This window comes from Crinia signifera, chromosome 6 (assembly GCF_055691185.1).
Source record: "Crinia signifera chromosome 6, ASM5569118v1, whole genome shotgun sequence".
Lineage (NCBI taxonomy): Eukaryota > Metazoa > Chordata > Amphibia > Anura > Myobatrachidae > Crinia > Crinia signifera.
This window is the reverse complement of record NC_139222.1, coordinates 220279122-220299054: the sequence shown is the minus strand read 5'-3', so window position 1 is coordinate 220299054 and position 19933 is coordinate 220279122. Positions and strand designations below refer to the sequence as shown.

The 19933-nt window shown below is 41.3% G+C and overlaps 1 protein-coding gene across 5 annotated transcripts in view; it reads right to left on the bottom strand.

Moving 5' to 3' along the window:
- MARCHF8 (membrane associated ring-CH-type finger 8) overlaps positions 1-19933 on the bottom strand; it is a 221053-nt gene that overhangs the window by 21915 nt on the left and 179205 nt on the right. For all 5 annotated transcript variants that reach the window (XM_083148872.1, XM_083148871.1, XM_083148870.1 and 2 more), the window contains one exon: positions 4227-4277. In XM_083148872.1, coding sequence (XP_083004998.1) covers positions 4227-4277 — 51 coding nt within the window. The remainder of the gene's footprint in view (positions 1-4226; positions 4278-19933) is intronic.

Here is a 19933-nt window from a genome sequence, read left to right as displayed (position 1 = left end):
AGCAATCTGTACTGTATCCCACAACAGAGTATAATTCCCCGATGCTGTTGCTGATTTGAGCAGCGCTGTACAGGTAAGATGTGCCCCTCTCTCAGAGGTACATCTTTTCTATCCCAAAGTCTTGCCAATTCTGAGCACCAGCTGGATACATATATCTTTAATAAGTATAATTCTTTTTAAATATAAAACAAAAAAATAATAATGACATAAACAGGTTGACATAAAAAGACATGCATGGTTTTGTAAACACATTCATTGTGATGGGCTTTCTTTCTGAAAACATACACAGCAAAAGTTCAACATGTATTACGGTCACCTCTGGGAATACATACGGATGACGGAAGGTCACAATACCGACGCCAGCATCCCAATAGAGGGAATTATACTTAGCTTCCCGCTGACTCCCCTAACCCTCCCTTCCTACAGCATATCACTAACTAACACTCCCCGTAACTACTTAACCCTACCCCCCACCTTGCTGCTTAAACCTACCCCCCCCCCACCCCCGCAGCCTATCACCAGCAGATGAGCGATGGGGTGGATGGCTTTTCATAGCGTCCTGCTACGGAAAACTGTCCACCCCTGGGAAAACCACTTAGATGGGTGAAAAAAATCGCTCAGTGTGTATGTACTGAGTGAATTTCAGCCCAGCGATTTTCCCCATCATCGCTGTCCATACACGCTGGGCATAGCAGCTCAGTGTGTATAGACCTTAAGTTATGTGGAGACAGCAAATGTTGATATTTAGGGCATACAGTATCACATTTCTAATAACTAGGGCCCTGAATCCTGGCAATTAATGTTCATGGAAAATGTGGGAAACTGTAGGGATCATAAACAAAACTGTAAATTGGGGAATGTGAAATGGGTTTTCACTGACTATCCCAGGGGAAGCCAACTCCAGTAATTGAGAGCTACCAACAGTTAACATTTTCTCCTCACAGAATCATAAGTGAAGTAATTAGCTCCACCTGTGGATCATTTATAATGTGTCAGTCAGTAATGAGTGCACCTGTGAACCAGCTAGGTGATCTAGAAAACGTGAACTGTTTGTAGCTCTCGAGGACTGGAGTTGGCTACCCTTGGACTATCTGATTATTATTTTAGCATTCAATATGATCCATATCTGCTCTCTCTGAATTTCTAGGCGATTTCCAAAATTTTAGGAAGCTTTCTCGGACTACCGGGAGAGTAGGCTGGCCTCTTGGATCTCTCATATCTACCATATGGCATAATCATACATTAGGGCAGTGATTCCCTAACTTTCTTGACCAGGGCACCCTAGAATATCAGCATTCCTTCTTATGAAAAGAAAATACAGTAAATTGTGCTTAACTGTCATCCTTAGGGTCAGTTATGTGGTGGGGAACATAGCTGTGGTTCGAATTGTCCATACATTTAATGATTGGCAGCCACCAACACTGGTTTTGCCTATCATTAAGCATAAATAATTTGTTTTGGCCGTGGATCCCCAACCTGAGGCACCCTTGCAAACATCCCTAGGCACACAGTTTGGGAACCACTGCATTAGGGGATTGAGCCACAATGACGAAACTCGCTATGCAATTGTACCATCGCCCAGGATTAAAATATTGCTAAATATGTTACGAAAACATGCATTAGTACAACTACAGGGGGCAGTTATTTACTTGAACTTATTAATAAAACTACAAGGAGCACAGCAGCATTTTATCCTCCATTCTTAAAACACTAATAAAGGCGTAGTAGAACTGATAGTTCTACCAGATGGGACTCTTGGCTGTTAGCTGTGGAATTGGACAATAATTTTAAACAAGACAAGAGGTGGACAATCCAGTCCTACTGATCTACCAACAGTTCATGTTTTCTAGACCAACTGTGGATCTGTAGAATCTGTCGGTTATGAATGCAGCACATGTTTGAAAAAGTGACAGTAATGACTACAGCTGTGTCCGAGCTGGGTGGTCTGGAAAATGTGAACTGCCAGTAGCTCGAGGACCAGGTTGGCCAGGCCAGTATTAAGACAAACCATAAAAATGGACACGTAAAACAAGGACTAAATTCACACAGAAATGTGTGTAATATTACGGTTCATCCTATATTCACTCAGAAAACTTGTATGGTCAACATTTTTCAACAAGGGCCATTAGGAGTGCTGCTCACCCTACACTGGTGATTACAGGGTAGGCCGAATGTACAAAATATAGGCCAGTTTAGTGCATGACCTAAATGTGGCTTGCAGACCTCATCTAAGTAGGTCTGATCAATGATACTTGCCTCCTGGTACAAAACGCACTGAACTATTTTAATATAGCTGACTAACTAGCGGAATGGTGGTATTTTTAAGCAAAGCACAGAGAAGTTTATAGTGGACATCACAGAATTTTTTTCAAGTCTGTAATAAGAGAAGTAATTGCAGCACTAGTCTGTGTGTGCATATGACCCTCTCCTATATCTGTCTCTGTGCAGGATGACAGAGCAGGGATCTGTAAAGTAGAGCATGCTCTGCTCTCTTGCATTCATGCTTTACCATCCTGTATCCTAAGCCGTCTTTGTTCACTGCAATGGCATCTCTCCAGAGGGGGCAATGACCTCTATAGGAGTATCCTTCAGCTGAAATCAGGCCTGTGTTTTTTTTTTTATTGTATGAAGGTTTTCAAATAATATTAAACATTAGAACACAGAAAACGATAAACTATTGTTCTGCAATGTCACGTCAGTTAATTGATTTTAGCATAGTAGTACTGGTTTAATTTGTAACTTAATGTACATATTACATATATGAAGTTTTAGTAGTAGGATTTCTTACAAAGAATCATAGTTAAGGAAATGTTCTTTTAACTTTCTTTACTCCACTTCCATGATAGAGGAAACTTTTCTCAATGAAGAAATAATTTGTCTTACATATTTAGCATCAGGTATGGTGAAAATGCTGAAGGACCTATTGTGAGAGCCTGAGAAGGCCAGATCAGTGGGTGAGGTCAGTTCCATGTGGGCGTGCACACCCTTCTGTACCAACACCCCTAATGCCCCAATATATATATATGTTGAAGTAGAAAAATGCATATTTTTTTAAGACAATAGAAATTGAATGTTAATACTTCTGAATTATGGAAGACTGTGTGGTCATCTGGGAGGCTGGTCTTTATCATGCGGCCATGATGATGGGCCTATTTCTACGTGGAAGCCTACTGTTGTAGTCCATCGAACCCTATTGTTACTCTGGCCCTGACGAAATACATCCTTTTTGTACTTTTAATGCCCTAAATTAACCCTTTGAGTGCCAACATCTATGAGAGATGCGCAAAATATCTGCTAAAAATGCCAACATCTCTGGATGTGCAAAAAAATGAGTGTCAACATCTCTGAGAGATATGTAAAATATTGGCTAAAAATGGCAGCATCGAGCACTTTTGTTATATAAATTCAAATAAAAAACGTTGTGTATAAAAAGATTATAATCCATAAATAGAGTAAGTTGAACATTTACAGGTCAATAAAATGTTTGCTTGGCAATTTTCACACCAATTTTGACAAATTCACTTGGCACTCAAAGGGCTAATAACACATCCAAGCCTCAAACAAGCTGTAAATACATCAGTATTATGGTAATGCTGATGTTACAAAGGTATGCATAAAAAAAAATTAAATTTAAGTTAAAATCCAAACACTGGGCGATTTTGCCCAGCCTGTATGGACAGCGATGATGGGGAAAATCGCTGGTCCGAAAATAGCTCACTGAGCTATTTTCCCAGGGGTGGACGACTTTCCATAGCAGGACACTATGGAAAGCCATCCACCCTGTCCCTCAACTTCTGGTAATACCTGCAGATAAGCGGCAACCGTCGGCAATGATGCAGGAGCGCGCATCATCACTCACTGTCGGGCCCGTACACACTGGGCGGCTTTTGAGCTGAAAGTAGCTTAAACGACAAAACTGAGCTGCTTTCAGCTAAAAGTCATCCAGTGTGTATGGGCCATTACAATGATATTGTGGAGATAAAGTGCATTTTTTCATCCCCACTGCCAGTCTTTATAATGGTGACTGGTGACTATTTTCTGCAATATGATTTTCCTCAGCAAACTGTCAGTGCTATCATTTTATGGTTAAACTTAATACAGTAAATGTGATTGTGGCCTATACTAGATAATAGCTTCAATCTATACAATAAGATAGTAACATTACTAATTTCTAAACAAATGCATTATACATGCCTTAAAATGCTAGCACACTTATATTACAGTACCTTGGAAATATTACTGGAACGGCTCACTGAACGCCCCAATGTCTTTTCATTCTGAAATAGAATGTACATGGAAAGTCGTCAGATGTGTTAAAAGACAATTTAAATAAAAGACAAAAGAGACAAGTTAACAATGGACTTCAGTCACAACAGTTTAACACCCGCCACTATGTGTACTGTACAAAGACACACAATTGTGCCAATTTTCTTTTATTTCAATAAAGCTTTTTGTTAGAACGTCATTGTAAGAATGTATGTTTTAACATACAGGAGATACAATGGTTTTAAACATAGCACAGTTTCAGTCCCTCTGAACAATGTCCTGTCAAAACAAAATGAAAAAGTGATAGTAAAATTGCTGTATGACAAATGGTTTGACTTCACAATCTTCCTCGCTTGCCAGTGGCAATTCTAAGGACTTAATTATTGCACTGGGGCAAGCTGAAAATAGTCATCGGTTGCTAAGGTTACTATAGAACACTCTCTCTTTTTGCGTTGTTAGAGCTGCAAATTCAGATTTACTGTATATAAAGACTATACAGGTTGAGTATCCCTTATCCAAAATGCTCGGGACCAGGAGAATTTTGGATAACGGATTATTCCGTATTTTGGAATATTTTAATATTTCAATGATGTATTTTGAAGTATCTTGCATTTATGCTGTATAAACACATAAAATAAACACAAATATATTTTATTACCACATAAAATACACACAAATATATTTTATTTGTTCAAAAAACAAGGTTTCAAAACATGAAACAAAATTTGTGTACTATCTCAGATATTGAATTTGAATGCCAAGCAATCATTTTCTTGTACATATATGGTGCCAGTTACATATCATGTCCTCAGTAGTGCTGTTACAAATGTCCCCAGTGAGTTTTTAGCTACACAAAATTTTTTTTCCACTTTCTGGAAAGTATGGTTTTCGGAATAATTCGGATAACGGATATTCGGTTACGGGATACTCAACCTGTACTATTTTTATGATGTCTAATAGTGTAAATACTGGAAATGATATGCAGAAGAGAAAGGAGATTTACAAAAAGTTACAAAAAGAATCATATACTTTTTCAATGCAGTCTCTAAATAGTATATAAAATGAAATTCATGACTTTTATTGTTTGCTTTAAACACACTCGAGATTGACGCCTTATAACTGACTGCTGCAATGTAGTAGAATCTCTTCAGTTTGCATTATAACTAACTGCTACTTTCATTTTTGCACTGAAATCCCACCGGTTGTGTAAATCGGAAACTATTACAAAATTCTCATATGGCCTGATTAAGGCTTGCAAGTAAATGGGCCTGATTCAGATCCCTTCGCTGGGCTGCGAATTCACAAAAAGAGCGATTATCAGATGACCGTGCATGCACATGGTACGCAAAGCCAAATGCAAGACGAATGACAGTCAGTGTTTTCTGTGAGTGCAGGCGTTGCCTGGCAGTTGGGAGGGAAGGCCGCTGATGTTAGCAGTATCCTCCATCACCCTACAGCCAATGCAGCGCAGAGTAAGCCTAGACTAACTTGGCGGCTGTGAACACAGGGAAAACTATTCAGTAGTGAGTGATTGAGAATGGTTCCCCCCAGTGTGCACAGAACGTATCCGCAGCTGTGCACAGGGGTGGGGATTGACTCTGGCGGAGCGGCATTTTCCGGATTATTATGCTCCGAAGATTTGAAGCCTAGGTCTGAATCAGACCCAATAACAGGTGTGCTTTATGACTGCAAATAAATATGGATTTCTGCCTATATTCAGAGCTACTGCACCACGTCAGTCCAGTTGCACAGACAACTAGGGAAGATTTACTAAGCCTTGGAAAGTTCTAAAATGGAGAGAGATATATTAGAATATCTTCCCCAGAGAGCGAGTTATTTCCACCATGTTCCAAGACCCATATGAAATGGGACTCTGCGCACACAATTACACTTGGATCAAGCAATACTTTTTGCCCTCTACTGATATACTTCATCAGAGTTAGCATTCGGCAAGAATTCTACATTTCTAACAACGGAAGCAGAACCTTTTTAGGCACAACTGTCCCGTCAGTGTTGGCATGTTCCAATTCCAACCAGCACCTTAATTCTTGGCTATTCAGCTCAGTTATTTAAGGTTTAGTAGGAAGCTCCCAGACGGTGTAGAGTTACCCACATATCCTTGCAATTATATTGTCATGTCCCCTGTAGTAACAAAGCAATACATTGTTCTGAGGCTTTTTTCTCCTAACCTTAATATGAATGAGCCTTCAGAGAAGACACACTTTGGTACACACTAGTTTCTGTCAGTCATATGTAGCTTCGCAGCCATGTGCTGACCCATTAGCACGAGAGTTACTAGCATCATCACACCACATTTTGAAAGCAATGGGCTTTTCCAGCTACTTCAAGCAATCACTAGAGGGAAGCTATTAAGTTCAGTGCTGTAAGTGACCTTTTTCCGCAAGTGTCCTCTATTGTCAAGTAAATCCTGGGCTATCCAAGCTCTGAACTAAGAGATCACAGCTATTTTCTTTTGATTGTACAGGAAGAAATAATATATAATGTGCACTTCATTTCAGGCCTTAAAGACTAGAATTGCCAGCTTTTTCCTTGTCCTAATAGATGTGTCAGACAAGAGTCTCACTGGAGTTAGCTTCTTCGATGACTTAAACACTGGCGGTTTTAAAACAACAGAAAATATGACCTGCCACTGGGATTGTTTTGTCCTTGTGGTAATTGAAGATGTCACTGTCAGGGATGTGCATACTGCTAGAATCTCAATGCGGTGACCTTTGATTTTAATAAAATCTCCAGGTCATCCATTGGACAGCTCAGTTTCCTATGTTTCAGTGCTTTTTAAGTCCGGTGACTTTAAAACCTGATTAAATAAACCACAATTGTATAATGAGACTAGTTCATCAGCTTTGGGGGTTTCCTAATAGTGGCAATAATTTTTTGTCCCCCCTGAAAATGGTCTGGTGGTATTGTGATTTTAGCCCGATGAGAAGTTTCATGTTATCCTATTATAGACCAAGAGGGAGCTATGACCTATCCTTAAATGCAAAGAAACCTCTGAGAATGCGCAAACCTCCGAAAGCAGAAGAGGCTTACTGTATTACTACAGAGATATCCACTGCAGCTCGCCAGCACTGCAGTCCACACAGGGGCTGAGATCTGTGCATTAATCTCCATATATAGATGGCATTGCCTATGGAAGCTTATGGGCTTTTTTTTCTACTGAATTCACCTGAGATCCCTCTCTGAACCTCCTCTCTTCAAGTGGCTTGCACAGGCCGATGGACATGCATGCTCGCATACTGGAAAAATAGGATATATATATATATCTGCGCTGAGGATAGCGGCCTGATGTCAAAAAGAGATTTGGGAGGTACCACCACACCTCCAGGAAAGTACAAGTTTTGCAAGAGAGAAAATCTCAGTGTCACTGACAATGGCGCTTATCAATAAAATAATATATGTTTACTCCCCTGTATGTGTCTTTATGGGATCCTTTCCTCCACTTTTGGGGTTGTTCGGTCGAATATATGTAAAATATAAACACACAAATATCCTCGTGTAATATTGTTTGATAATTCTCATAAGTATAGAAATATTCTTGGGAATAAGAGGTGTATAATCCACCAATCAAGATGTACTATATTGCGGAGGATGCCCTCCTACACCAACTACTCACAGAATATCAATGTAAAGACAGCATATCTGGGGGGTCTTTTTCTCCACTCCACTTCTTTAGTTGTGGTCAATTTCTAGAGTAAAATGCCCATAGAGAAGTAGATGCTGAAGTCACTACTTTTAAAATAGTTTCTTTATTAATAAAAAAAATTCTAGTACACATAAAGCAAAAGGGTGGTGGGTGTACTTAGCTTTAAAAGGTTCGGTCAGGTAGATTTCCACCAGATGAAATTTAGAAAAAAATCGGGGTCCCCACCACAACAAAGGCAATGGAAGAGTCCCCACCAACGCGTTTCGATCTGTTGTAGATCTTTATCAACACACCTTGATAAAGATCTACAACAGATTGAAATGCGTTGGTGGGGACTCTTCCATTGCCTTTGTTGTGGTGGGGACTGACTTTGATTGGGACGGAAAGGACATCGGGGCCCCGATTTTTTTCTAAATTTCATCTGGTGGAAATCTACCTGACCGAACCTTTTAAAGCGAAGTACACCCACCACCCTTTTGCTTTATGTGTACTAGAAATTTTTTTATTAATAAAGAAACTATTTTAAAAGAAGTGACTTCAGCATCTACTTCTCTATGGGCATTTTACTCTAGAAATTGACCACAACTAAAGAAGTGGAGTGGAGAAAAAGACCCCCCAGATATGCTGTCTTTACATTGATATTCTGTGAGTAGTTGGTGTAGGAGGGCATCCTCCGCAATATAGTACATCTTGGTTGGTGGATTATACACCTCTTATTCCCAAGAATATTTCTATACTTATGAGAATTATCAAACAATATTACACGAGGATATTTGTGTGTTTATATTTTACATATATTCGACCGAACGACCCCAAAAGTGGAGGAAAGGATCCCATAAAGACACATACAGGGGAGTAAACATATATTATTTTATTGATAAGCACCATTGTCAGTGACACTGAGATTTTCTTTCTTGCAAAAAATGCATGCTCAGTTGGACTCCCAGGTCATAAACCAAGAAGTCACATGTTCGCAAGTGATATACTGTAATTGTTAGTTAGAGGGGACGGGATTGTACTAAATCCCTGCGGTCGGAATTCTGGCGTTCAAAAGCCCGATGCCGGAATTCCGACAGGGGGGGGGGGGGGACGTGGATCGCACCCCCTTGCGGGCTTGCTGTGCTCGCCAAGCAGCCGGCCCGGGGCCTCGCTACGCTCGGCTACTAATTTATTCTCCCTCTATGGGTGTCGTGGACACCCACAGAGGGAGAAAGTGTTGGGATATCGGCGGTCAGGATTCCGACCGCCAGGATACTAACTGCATCCCCACGGGACAACCCTTGGCTGCTCCCACAAGTCTTCAGGATACTGAAAGTATCCGATTTATATGTAGAAAGGTCAGAAGGTTCCTAATTAGATGGCACCAGCACTTGTTCAGTTGGGATGCAGTCAGCATACTTATCTGAGTCCACGTAGGGTCTCCCACAATGTTGTAGAACAGGCCTGGCCAACCTGTGGCTCTCCAGATGTTGTCAAACTACAAATCCCATCATGCCTTGCCATAGTTTTGCTATAACGGAGTGTTAAAACTGTGTCAAGGCATGCTGGGATTTGTAGTTTCATAACATCTGGAGAGCCACAGGTTGGCCTGTCCTGTTGTAGAAGTTTCCCAAAGGGGTCTCAAACCAAATTATTGACATTATATGGATAGCAGTATTTAGATACCATATATACTCGAGTATAAGCCTACTTTTTCAGAACATTTTTTATGCTGGAAAAGCCCTAATTAAATTGTGTTTATTTGTCATCCTTAGAGTCCATTATGTGGTAATGGACAGGATTCACTTCTGTTTGTCCACAATTTGAATTGGTCATGGACCAATAATCCAGGGCACCCATGCAAGTCCCCCAAGGCATGCTAGGGTACAATGGCATATAGGGGGTTATTCTGGTTCACTCCTTCTGCCAAATTCCTTCTTAGATGGACAAAACCATGTGCACTGCAGGTGGGGCAGATGTTACTTGTGCAGAGAGAGTTAGATTTGAGTGGGGTTTTACTTCAAAGTGAGATCTATATTGCAGTGTAAAAATAAAGTGAGATCTATATTGCAGTGTAAAAATAAAGCAGTCAGTATTTACCCTGCACAGAACAAAATAACTCACCCAAATCTAATTCTCTCTGCACATTATACATCTGCACCCCCCCCCCTGCAGTGCACATGGTTTTGTCCATCTAAGAAGGAATTTGCCAGAAGGAGTGAAACAGAACAACCCCCATAGTTTGGGAACAACTGGGTTAAGCTCCTGAAATGCACTGAATATGCTATGATTATATGCCGACTTCTACATAAACAATTTTGACATTCTAGTAAAGTTTAGAGGTCAATATTTCATAGCGACAAAGCCCACGTTAACAATTAGACCATGTCGACATTTTATACTACATTCTAATTTGTCGGGTTGAACAGCTCCTGCTAAAGATATAACAAGACTTACAACATCACAGTATGAAACTCACAGCTATTTTGATTTGTACCCTAAAGTTACTTTTAGCTCCTTTGATTTATGAGCTGGTTTAGTGCAGTAATGAAGTTTAATAACTACTGAAACACCTTCCTCCTCTGTCCATTTGAAATTGAGCCATTTTCATTTACTTATGACTCTATGCTGACCTTCCTACAGCAGAACTGAAGACTGTACTGTAATAAAAAAGGAACAAGGGGTAATCTTAATCAGAAGTCAAATATTCCCATAAAGTACATTGGGGCCGATTCAGATCGGCTTGCAGCTGGCCAAATTTGGCGCATGCACATTTATGTGCATTTGTAAACCCCGGGAGTGAACGGCTAGGCAAGTTTCACACTCCCGGGCTGTTCACTCCAGAGGGAGTGGACGGTAGCAGACAGGGGACTGAAGCAGGGGAACGGACAGTGTTTTATGGGCGTTGCCCTGGGAACGCAGTCATGGCGGATGGCTGACGTCACATGATGTAGCTGCAGCCCCCCAGGTAAAATCCACCACTGTGTAAAGCCAGATGCAGTCTGTAAGACTGCACTGGCTTCGCTGTGACTGGCAGTGACTTCCTATTGGAAATGCAACCTGTCCACTTTGGCTGCAAGCGTGTTCAAATACACATCTCCTCGCATGCTAGTGAGGGGATTTGGTGGTGAGGCGCTTACCTGTTCGCTAGGCTGCAAGTATACACAGGGAACAGGTCTGATCAGCCCATTGTTTGTTTGTGGAACAATATATATTATGTATCCTTTTCAACAGTAGATTAAGCCCTTTTAAATGCTTTACAAGTTGGCCCTGCATGACCCAGCCTAACCTTATAAAATACAAATCACCAACTAATGGCATTTCCCTATTACTGTAGTAATTCCACAATCTAATACATCCTTTACCAGTTTGCTTTTCTTGAAAACAAAGCACAAATGGAACTTTAATGTTCATGTGGATCAAATGCAGATGTCGAGTTCCGAGCAATGCTTCAATGAGGCGGCACATGCACAATTAACCTCAGTTAAGAACATAATTTTAATTACCAAAAGGTTTGCATTTTCAAACCAGCTCTTGGGAATTTTCATCTTCAAAAGCTCACCAAGTGTTCCCTTAATTTCCAGATTTAAAACCACTTACTAACTGTACATAACGCAGAATAAATAACAATCTTAAATCAACAGGTAGTTGTATTTAATCACTGTAGTGAGAAATATTATTTCCTATGCCAACTAATTATTTCATTTGGCAATGTGAAAAGGAAAAATAAGCATACTGGGACATGAAAAGATCAACAACAAAAAAGCAATAAAATGTAGTTTTCCAAAAACAGACATATACCAAACCTTCCAAATGCAGACATTACATCAGGAGTCAGTCTATTCTTCATCTATGTCATTTTAACAATAAGGAAATAATGCCAGTAAGGGTGTAACTGGGTATAGTATATTGGTGAGATTACAGTAATGCTTGGTACACATCTCCAGGGCAAAGAAAAGGATCTCGACAACAAGGGAATTTGTGTAAGAATTTACCGTTCGAATCCCTTTCTCAGAGTCCATCCTAGGTTTTTATAAAAAAATATATTTTTATTCTATTTATATAAAATCTATTTATATAAAAAACCTATTTATGAAAACCTCAAAAACTGCTTTAAGGCATCCTTCTACCTTCTTATCCACTGGATCCTTTAAGGCTGCACCGCCCTGAACCGGCAATGCCATAGCCTTTGACAATCTAGCCACGGGGGCATCTACCAACGGGACTTTCTCCCACAACTTCACATGCTCCTCAGGCATGGGATACATATTTGCATATCTCTTGGACATAGACACCTTTTTATCGGGGACTTTCCAAGCTTCCTCCAACAAGGAGACCATACCGGCATCCGAAGGAAAAGTCACAGAGTCTCTGCGCATTCTCTTTAAAATACAATGAGCCTTTATTTTGTCCTCCTCTGACAAATCCAAAGCCTGTTTTACAGCCAGGATTAAATCCTCAATCCCTGGGACAGAAGCATCAGCCTCTTCCCTCAGATCCACAGATAAATCATCTGTACAAACACCATCATTATCTGAATCTACATGTAACAGAGGAGGTGTAGCTGAAGGGCTCTCAGTGGTTTTTGCAAATTTTTCCATAAGTGCATTCATTTTATGTATCCCCTGCGCAGTGTCCTGTATGACCTGCAGCAATAAGGGGTTCCCTTGCGAAGGAGCAATGGATCCCATAGAATTTTGGGAGGAAGAGCTAGTGCCAGGAGACTTTGTAAAGTTATCCTTTTGCCTATTAAGAGCCTCAACCAAGGCATTCATAGACCTCCCTAACGCCGCAGCCCATGCTGGTTCGGGTTGCTCAGACCCTTGGGCATGCGCATTGCCGGGCACAGATTCACAAGCAGGGCAAAAGTCCCCTTGGTCCATCTGTTCACATGATAAATTAACCCCGCAAACACTGCAGTTTAACAACATGTCCTGTGCGCATCCCCCCCCCCACAGCAGCAGCATTATCACCCGTGTCAGTCATTTTAACCCACGGTGCACAAGGTCAGGCAAAGTACAAGGCAGTATATACAGTGCACTTATCGGTCTTGCTTGCTGTAGGCGACTTAGCGGGGATAGCGCTTCCAGGAGAACTGCACTTTGTGTACTTCAGAAAGCTCAGCCAGGCTTCAGCTCTGCAGCTATGGAGAGAAAATGGCGCCCGCACACAGAGTAGGAAGGGACTCACCTCCTTGTGCTTCCCTCTCAGGTCGGGATCACTTGGATTCGTCCAGCTATGCTGGACACCTGTAGCAGACTTCTATTCCCTAGTGGGATTTCAGTCGGCAAAACCCTTTCCAAGATGGCGCCCGTCATCGCGGGAGGTCCTTCCCCCACGATCCCCTTCTAAACAAGGAGCCGGTTCCAGACACTCCCAGGGCCCAGGCAAAGCTGGGGTTACGCGCTGTGCAGTGGGTGCAGACAGCCCACCCCTGCACACAGAGCGCTGACAGGACGCGCTTCTGTCAGCCTCTGCTGCGCTCTCAGTGTGCAGCGCTTCTTGTCAGAAGCAGCACACTGGTGAAAAAAACCTGCACTAATCACTAAGTTAATAAAATAATAAAAACCTAGCTAAACTAGTCAAAAAATCCAGAAAAAAGCCGGCTGCGGCAGCAGCCGATCAGCATAGCACCCACTCATGTGGGCACCTAAAACGAACAGGAGCATGATGGGATGCAGAAGGGGAGGAGCCTGCACCCAGGGGAAAAGCTTTCCAGCATAGGTGCCTTGGCTCCTGCGGACCCTCCTACATCCCAAGGTTAGCTGTGTCACCGGACTGGTAGAAAGAGAAAAAAAAAAAAAAAAAAAAAAACTAGTTCTAGACTTGTAAAAACAGATTTATAGTGAGAAGTTAAGTTATGAATTTTTTTTAAGTGCTGTATCCAGACAATGAACAGGTTACTGGCTATTTGATAGGTTGTTTATTTTTGTACTTTATTATTGTCAGCCAGACTAAATGTGCTGATAAATGAACTTATACAAACAGGTTTTGCTTGAGTAAGTAAAAAAATGTAATGACCTCAGAAATCTCCTTGGCTGACATTAGACAATAACCAACCTATTATTGAATTGTATTATTCAGCTACTGTACATTGCAATAAAGAGAAATGAACTTGAACACAATAAAATACACATATTGCCGAGAGGAAGCGTGTTCCATTCCATGTCAACTTAATGCAGTGATGGCTAACCTTGACACTCCAGATGTTGTTGAACTACACATCCCAGCATGCCCTGCTACAGTTTTGCTATTTGGCCATGCTAAAAATTATGCAGGGCATGCTGGGATGTGTAGTTCAACAACAGCTGGAGTGGCAAGATTAGCCATCACTGACCTATTGCCTGTCGACCTAATTTCCGTCATCCCTATGACCCATACCTCTCTTTGTACCATTACTTTAGGAGCATCAGCCGAGGCTTCAAGGACTAGTGCAGGTTTCAGTGGTTTATTTAAAATAAAATAAAAATGGTAGCAAGTTTTTTTTTTTTTGAAGAGATGAGGATTTTTATAGTTTATAAAATTGGTAAAGAAGCAGTTTGGAAATAAATATACTGTAGCATGGTGGTTTAAGGATTTGTAGTAGGAGGTGGAGGGGCATGGGGATGGTATTATTACATTCTAAAGTGTGGTTTTATAGCTTTTTGGCCTTTGTCATACAAAAAACAGCGAAATCTGTTCAGCTTTGCAAATCTGAATAACAATAAACTTAAGCTCTATTATAAGTAAGGTACCACACCTGCCATTTAGGCAGCACATTGGCATTTGATAAACTAAAGAAACCTTAAGTAATGCCCATAATATGCGAATATAAGGGCTGAAACACAACTACTCTCTAAACCTGAGGCGGACGAACTACGGTCATTGGTCCATTGGTGTAAGGGATCTGGAATGGCATATAATAACTGAGGGCTCTGGATCTCCACATAAGGACATGAGGAGGTGCCAATGCTAGCATGTTAGGTCATTAAGGCTGACTCAGACTAGTATGTAAGGTCATGAAGGGAACTCTGGGTTGGGGTGTAAGGGCATGAGGGTGAGCTCAGGGTAGCATGTAAGGGAAAAGAGGGTTCTAGGCTGTCATGTAAAGGCATGAGGGGAACACTGGTATGGTATGTAAGTGTGGGCTATGGGCTAGTATGTAAAGACAAGCGAGGTACTTTGGGCTGGCATTTAACGGCATGAGGGTGGGCTCTGGGCTAGACTGTAAAGGCATAAGGGAACTTTGGGCTGGTATGTAAGGACATGAGCATGAGCTCTGGACTGGAATGTAATGCTTGTAAAGTTTGAAATGGTCATATATATATATTCCATTTGTAATAGGCGGCACTCACGTAAATAATGCCAATAAGGTCGACATTTCGAAGCCTTTATTATAATCGCTTCTTCATCAGGACATCACATATACACATACATATATATAGATTTATTTAATTTTCTAACTCTAAAACAGATTAGAGTATAGGTGTCCATACATCAGAAAGACCGGTCTTGCAATCATGATTGTGTCCAATTTCCATTCAATTCCCCGGCAGTCCTTGTTTTTTGGACACACAATCTGTCATACAATCCATCTGCTGCATGATTGTATGATTGTATGATTGAAGCTTCATTTAAATAGGGGGCTTGCCTACTAGGATCAAAAGGATAGGAGTACCAAAAATCCAGTTGTTTTTTTTAATTTACAGGTTGCAACAACTACCAATTTGCTCACATCTGCTGTGTTATGCCATTATGAAATAGCCTGAATAAAGATATCCTCTGAAAACTGATTTCAGAGTAGTGACAGAATAGGATGTCCGACCGTTCTCTCTTTAGTCGCCCGCCCATCTGCCGCTTGGATACATCTGCGGCTCCCAGCATCTTCACTGCCACAGGCCGCCCGGAACTGCACCTCTCATCTCTGCTAGTCAGGGAAGGAATTTCACATGACCCCGGTTGCATGAGCCATCTAAAGACAGATTGCACGTGCTTAAAAGCACATGCAATCTGCTCCCAATCACAACTGATCTGACGTGCAGCACGTCAGATCAGAGGATCAATCCTCTAATCTCATGGGGTCAGGAGATTGTGTGATTGTATGATTATGTACACACAATCTGCATACTCTCTATTTTACAATCTATGATTGGGTGCAATAGATTTCTGATGTATGGCCACCTTTAAGGCCCCATACATTAGTCCAACTTGTCCTAAGGACAAGTCGCACCTGATTGTCCCGGCAGCTCCCCGGGATCTGCCAAGTTTTGCATGTGATAAATCGCATGCGATTTAGCACATGCAACTCCCGGGGAGCTGCAGGGACAATGGGAGCGGGGGACAGCAGCGGGGGTATGCCCGCGACAAGAGATCCGGCAAGGGAGGGGGGGCGGCGCAGGGAGCTGGGCAAGAAGCCGCTGCCATCAGCGGGAGCAGGGGGGGTGGCGCAGGGAGCCGGGCAGGAGAAAACGCTTCCAGGCGGGAGCAGAGCACTTAAAAAAAAAAGCACACGATTGGCTGAGAGAGGTCTCAGCCAATCAATGGCTTCCTATTCGTTTGTATGGGCTTTTTTTTCTACGTTTGAAGTGCTCTGCTTGCGCTGGGCCGCTGCAGCGTCTTCTCCTGCTTGGCTCACTGCGCCGCCCCCCTGCTCCCGCCGATGGCAGTGGCTTCCTCCTCTGCCCATATGTGATTTGGGCCGATTTTACGGCCAGATTCATCCGAATTGGGCGAAATCGTGCCCAAACCGCATAGTGTATGGGGGCCTTAAGACTAGAGTCTCCTCTGTATTCTTTTACAGCATTGATAGCTGTATAAAATGTAGTTCAGCCACAGATTCCCTAACCAATCAAGCTTACAATATGTTTGGGCAGCTGGGATCCTGCAATGACAGAGTTTATTGAATTGTAACAAGCTCATTTGCTAAATTTCAATATTATAAAACCCAGTCCAACCAACCCATTTGATGCCTAACTTCTTAAATCCCATAACAACAGCATTACTTTTTCAGAAAATACAATGTTTGCTTATTTCTCCTCACATTTAAAGATAATCTTCTCAAAATGGCCAAAAAAGTGCCATTTTACTGAAATTGCATGAAAGTCAACTAAAAAGCAAACTTGTATTTATTTTTGTCTAAAAAATAAAAAAAGAAAGCTGTGAAAAAAGCCATCACATTCCACATCATGGCATTAAATGCAAATCATTTTGTTTTGTAGAGTCACAGCTTGTATGTAATAATTTGTCAGCTGCCATGTAAGTTTTTGTAGATCAGTGCCCGCTGCTGCAAACATTCTGTGGCACAAGAATGGTGTGCTTTTTTCTTGGTGCTCTGGCTGGCTAATGGCCAAGCCTATAAGCCTATATGCAGCCTATCTATTCATTAAGAACCAGTGAATATTGGTGCACTTCAGTGATACTACTGGTTCCTGGTGAATAGCAGGCTCTTAAATATTGGTTCAGTCCAAAAAATACACGCTATTATTCAAAGTAGACGGGTCATAATATTTATTTTTCAATGACTCCAACTACAACACAAAAAGATTAAAAATACATTATTATATAATGGAACTGCCAACTGTAACTACAGAAAAAATGTCCAGACCAGTGCTTTTAAAATCAATCCAGAAGTGCCATCACGCTCTGAATCGATCTGGATCTACTACAGAGTATGTTTCAGGACCTGTATTATTGAATTCCTCACCAAGCTCTTAATGGCCATGGATGGGGCTTCAAATTGTACCTTAACTCCATGAGGTAGAAGGTAAAACGGTCTTGGAGTGAAAGTATCTAATCTTTGTTATCCGCCCACACTGCTTTCAGGGATTTATAGGCTGGAACACTGCTTTACATGGGGAAATTGTGCTGTTCACTCATATGCTTTGGATCTTGAATGTTTGTGTTGATCTTGAGTCACTATATGCAAGAGCTTGCAAGATAATATTTGTGAAATGCAATTAAATAATGAGAGGGAATCTACAGTACACTTTGACATCAGAACCTAAAAATAAGACCCTAAGATACATTGTATTTCATTTATTTTGTCTGAAGTCGCCCCGGCATATGGGCTGATATGCGGATGTTTATTTAACTAGACAGTCACGCTGACTATGAAGCAGCCAAGTGTGTAGTATGAAATGAACAACTGAAATCTACAGTAACACATCCTATTTAATAAAAAGGCTAATGCTGCTCCTCACCTCTATGGAGGCAATTCAAGTGTTCTGCATGCTGATGGCTACAAAGTGTTCCTTCTTTTGGCGGCGTGAACATTATAGAGTACAAGTGCTAAGAGGAGCAGCTTTCTGTACTTTTGCTGCTGTGTCCCATCTACAAGTCACAGAAAGCAATTTATATTGGTGACAGAATGTGATCAGCATTATGCAAACACTAATGCAAATTAAAGCATTGTAACTGAATCGGTAGTAGTATACTTTTAAACATGATAGTAAAAATGTCGGCATTATGCTGTACACATTCTGTCGACATAAGTCAATAAAACGATATCCTCATGATTACATCCCAGAAATGATGAGCGCAGTAGGCCATTTTTACGTAAATACACGTTATAGCGCATATTTTCCCCCGAAACAGCGGCCTAGGACCCACTTTTAGAACTTTTAAAAAGTGTACCGCTGCGCTTGCCATGCTTTGCTCGGCACACTATTTTATTCTCCCACCCTCCTAGTGGATGGTAGGGCATGAAATACCGCCTGTCGACACCTCGGCTCAAAATGAAAAACCCCATGTCGACATTTTGACTGTCAAACTTCCCCATGTCGATCTAATGCTTGTGCCAACCTAATGACCCTGTTGACCTTCAGTCATGTCGACCTAATGACCATATCCTGTACTGAGACACATTTCTTTCTGTAAGCTAGCATTAGAGCTACTATAGTAATCGTAAGCTTCTCAGCCAAAACAGGCATTCAGGGCCCTGTATCTAGTACCAATTTCTTTCTAGTCAATAATGGTTCAATCCGACTACTTGTGGCAGTAATTGAAACGAATTATATTAGACTGTATGGGCGATTGTAGCCCTGCAGCCGATATCCATTTCCTTTTTTAGTTTGCTCCAATTCTTTTTACCTCGCTGCCTGCCAGGTTCATATTGTAAGCACAGGCCTGTAGTTCGTGAGCAGTACATTTGTCCGCTGTGCAGTGAGAATATGTCCAAATCCCAGCGTAACAAGCTCACCAGCTACTGAATTTTACACTTGCCACAAGTTATCGCAGGCTCCACATAGCCCCGGACTTACCCAGAAGTGTGATTGATAAAGCCATAGACGGCCTGAAGCTGACAAACACCCTGCCATAAAACGCTCACGCATGAATAGTGTTTTCCCGGACACTCACAGCGTTGTCTCTGGCATGCCTGCATTTTTCATAGCACTCCCACTGCCGGTTTCAACCCCCAGGCACCTACTTCCTGCCAATCACCTTGTAATTGCTTGTGAATAGAATAACTGAAGGGTTCCATTGCGGGATGGCCTGCGAACTGTACACATGCGCAGTGTACCGATAATCTCCCGCTGTGCGAATTCATAACTGTGTCATCAGGTCTGAATGATTTCCTTGATTTCTGATCTGAAGATTTATGTCTGTGTCTTATATTATGGGATTTGTGTATAGTTACAGTAAAATAAGTGTAACTTCTCTCAATTAGGTTTGTACATACTTAAAAAATAATAATTACCAAGACACTGCTGTATACTGTGTAACGAAACATAAATCATGTTCTTCAGTCATATGAAGGAACCCAAAGAAAACACAAAGTAAACACACAACCCTGTATCCGTCTGCAAGCAATGATTTTGATCTTTTTGGGAGAACATGCTGTAGTACTACTGTATGCCAAGCATTTCCCTAGCATTGTTATGATTATTTTCTTGCTTGTATTTTACCTCCAGGGGAATTTAAAAGCAAAACCAAAACATTGCTGTGCTGGTTTAACCCTTTACAATCAATTTTTTTTTTTTTAATTCAAATTAATTGTAATTTTTTTTTTTAGATAAAAAAAATGGTCTACATTGAATGTTGCACGAT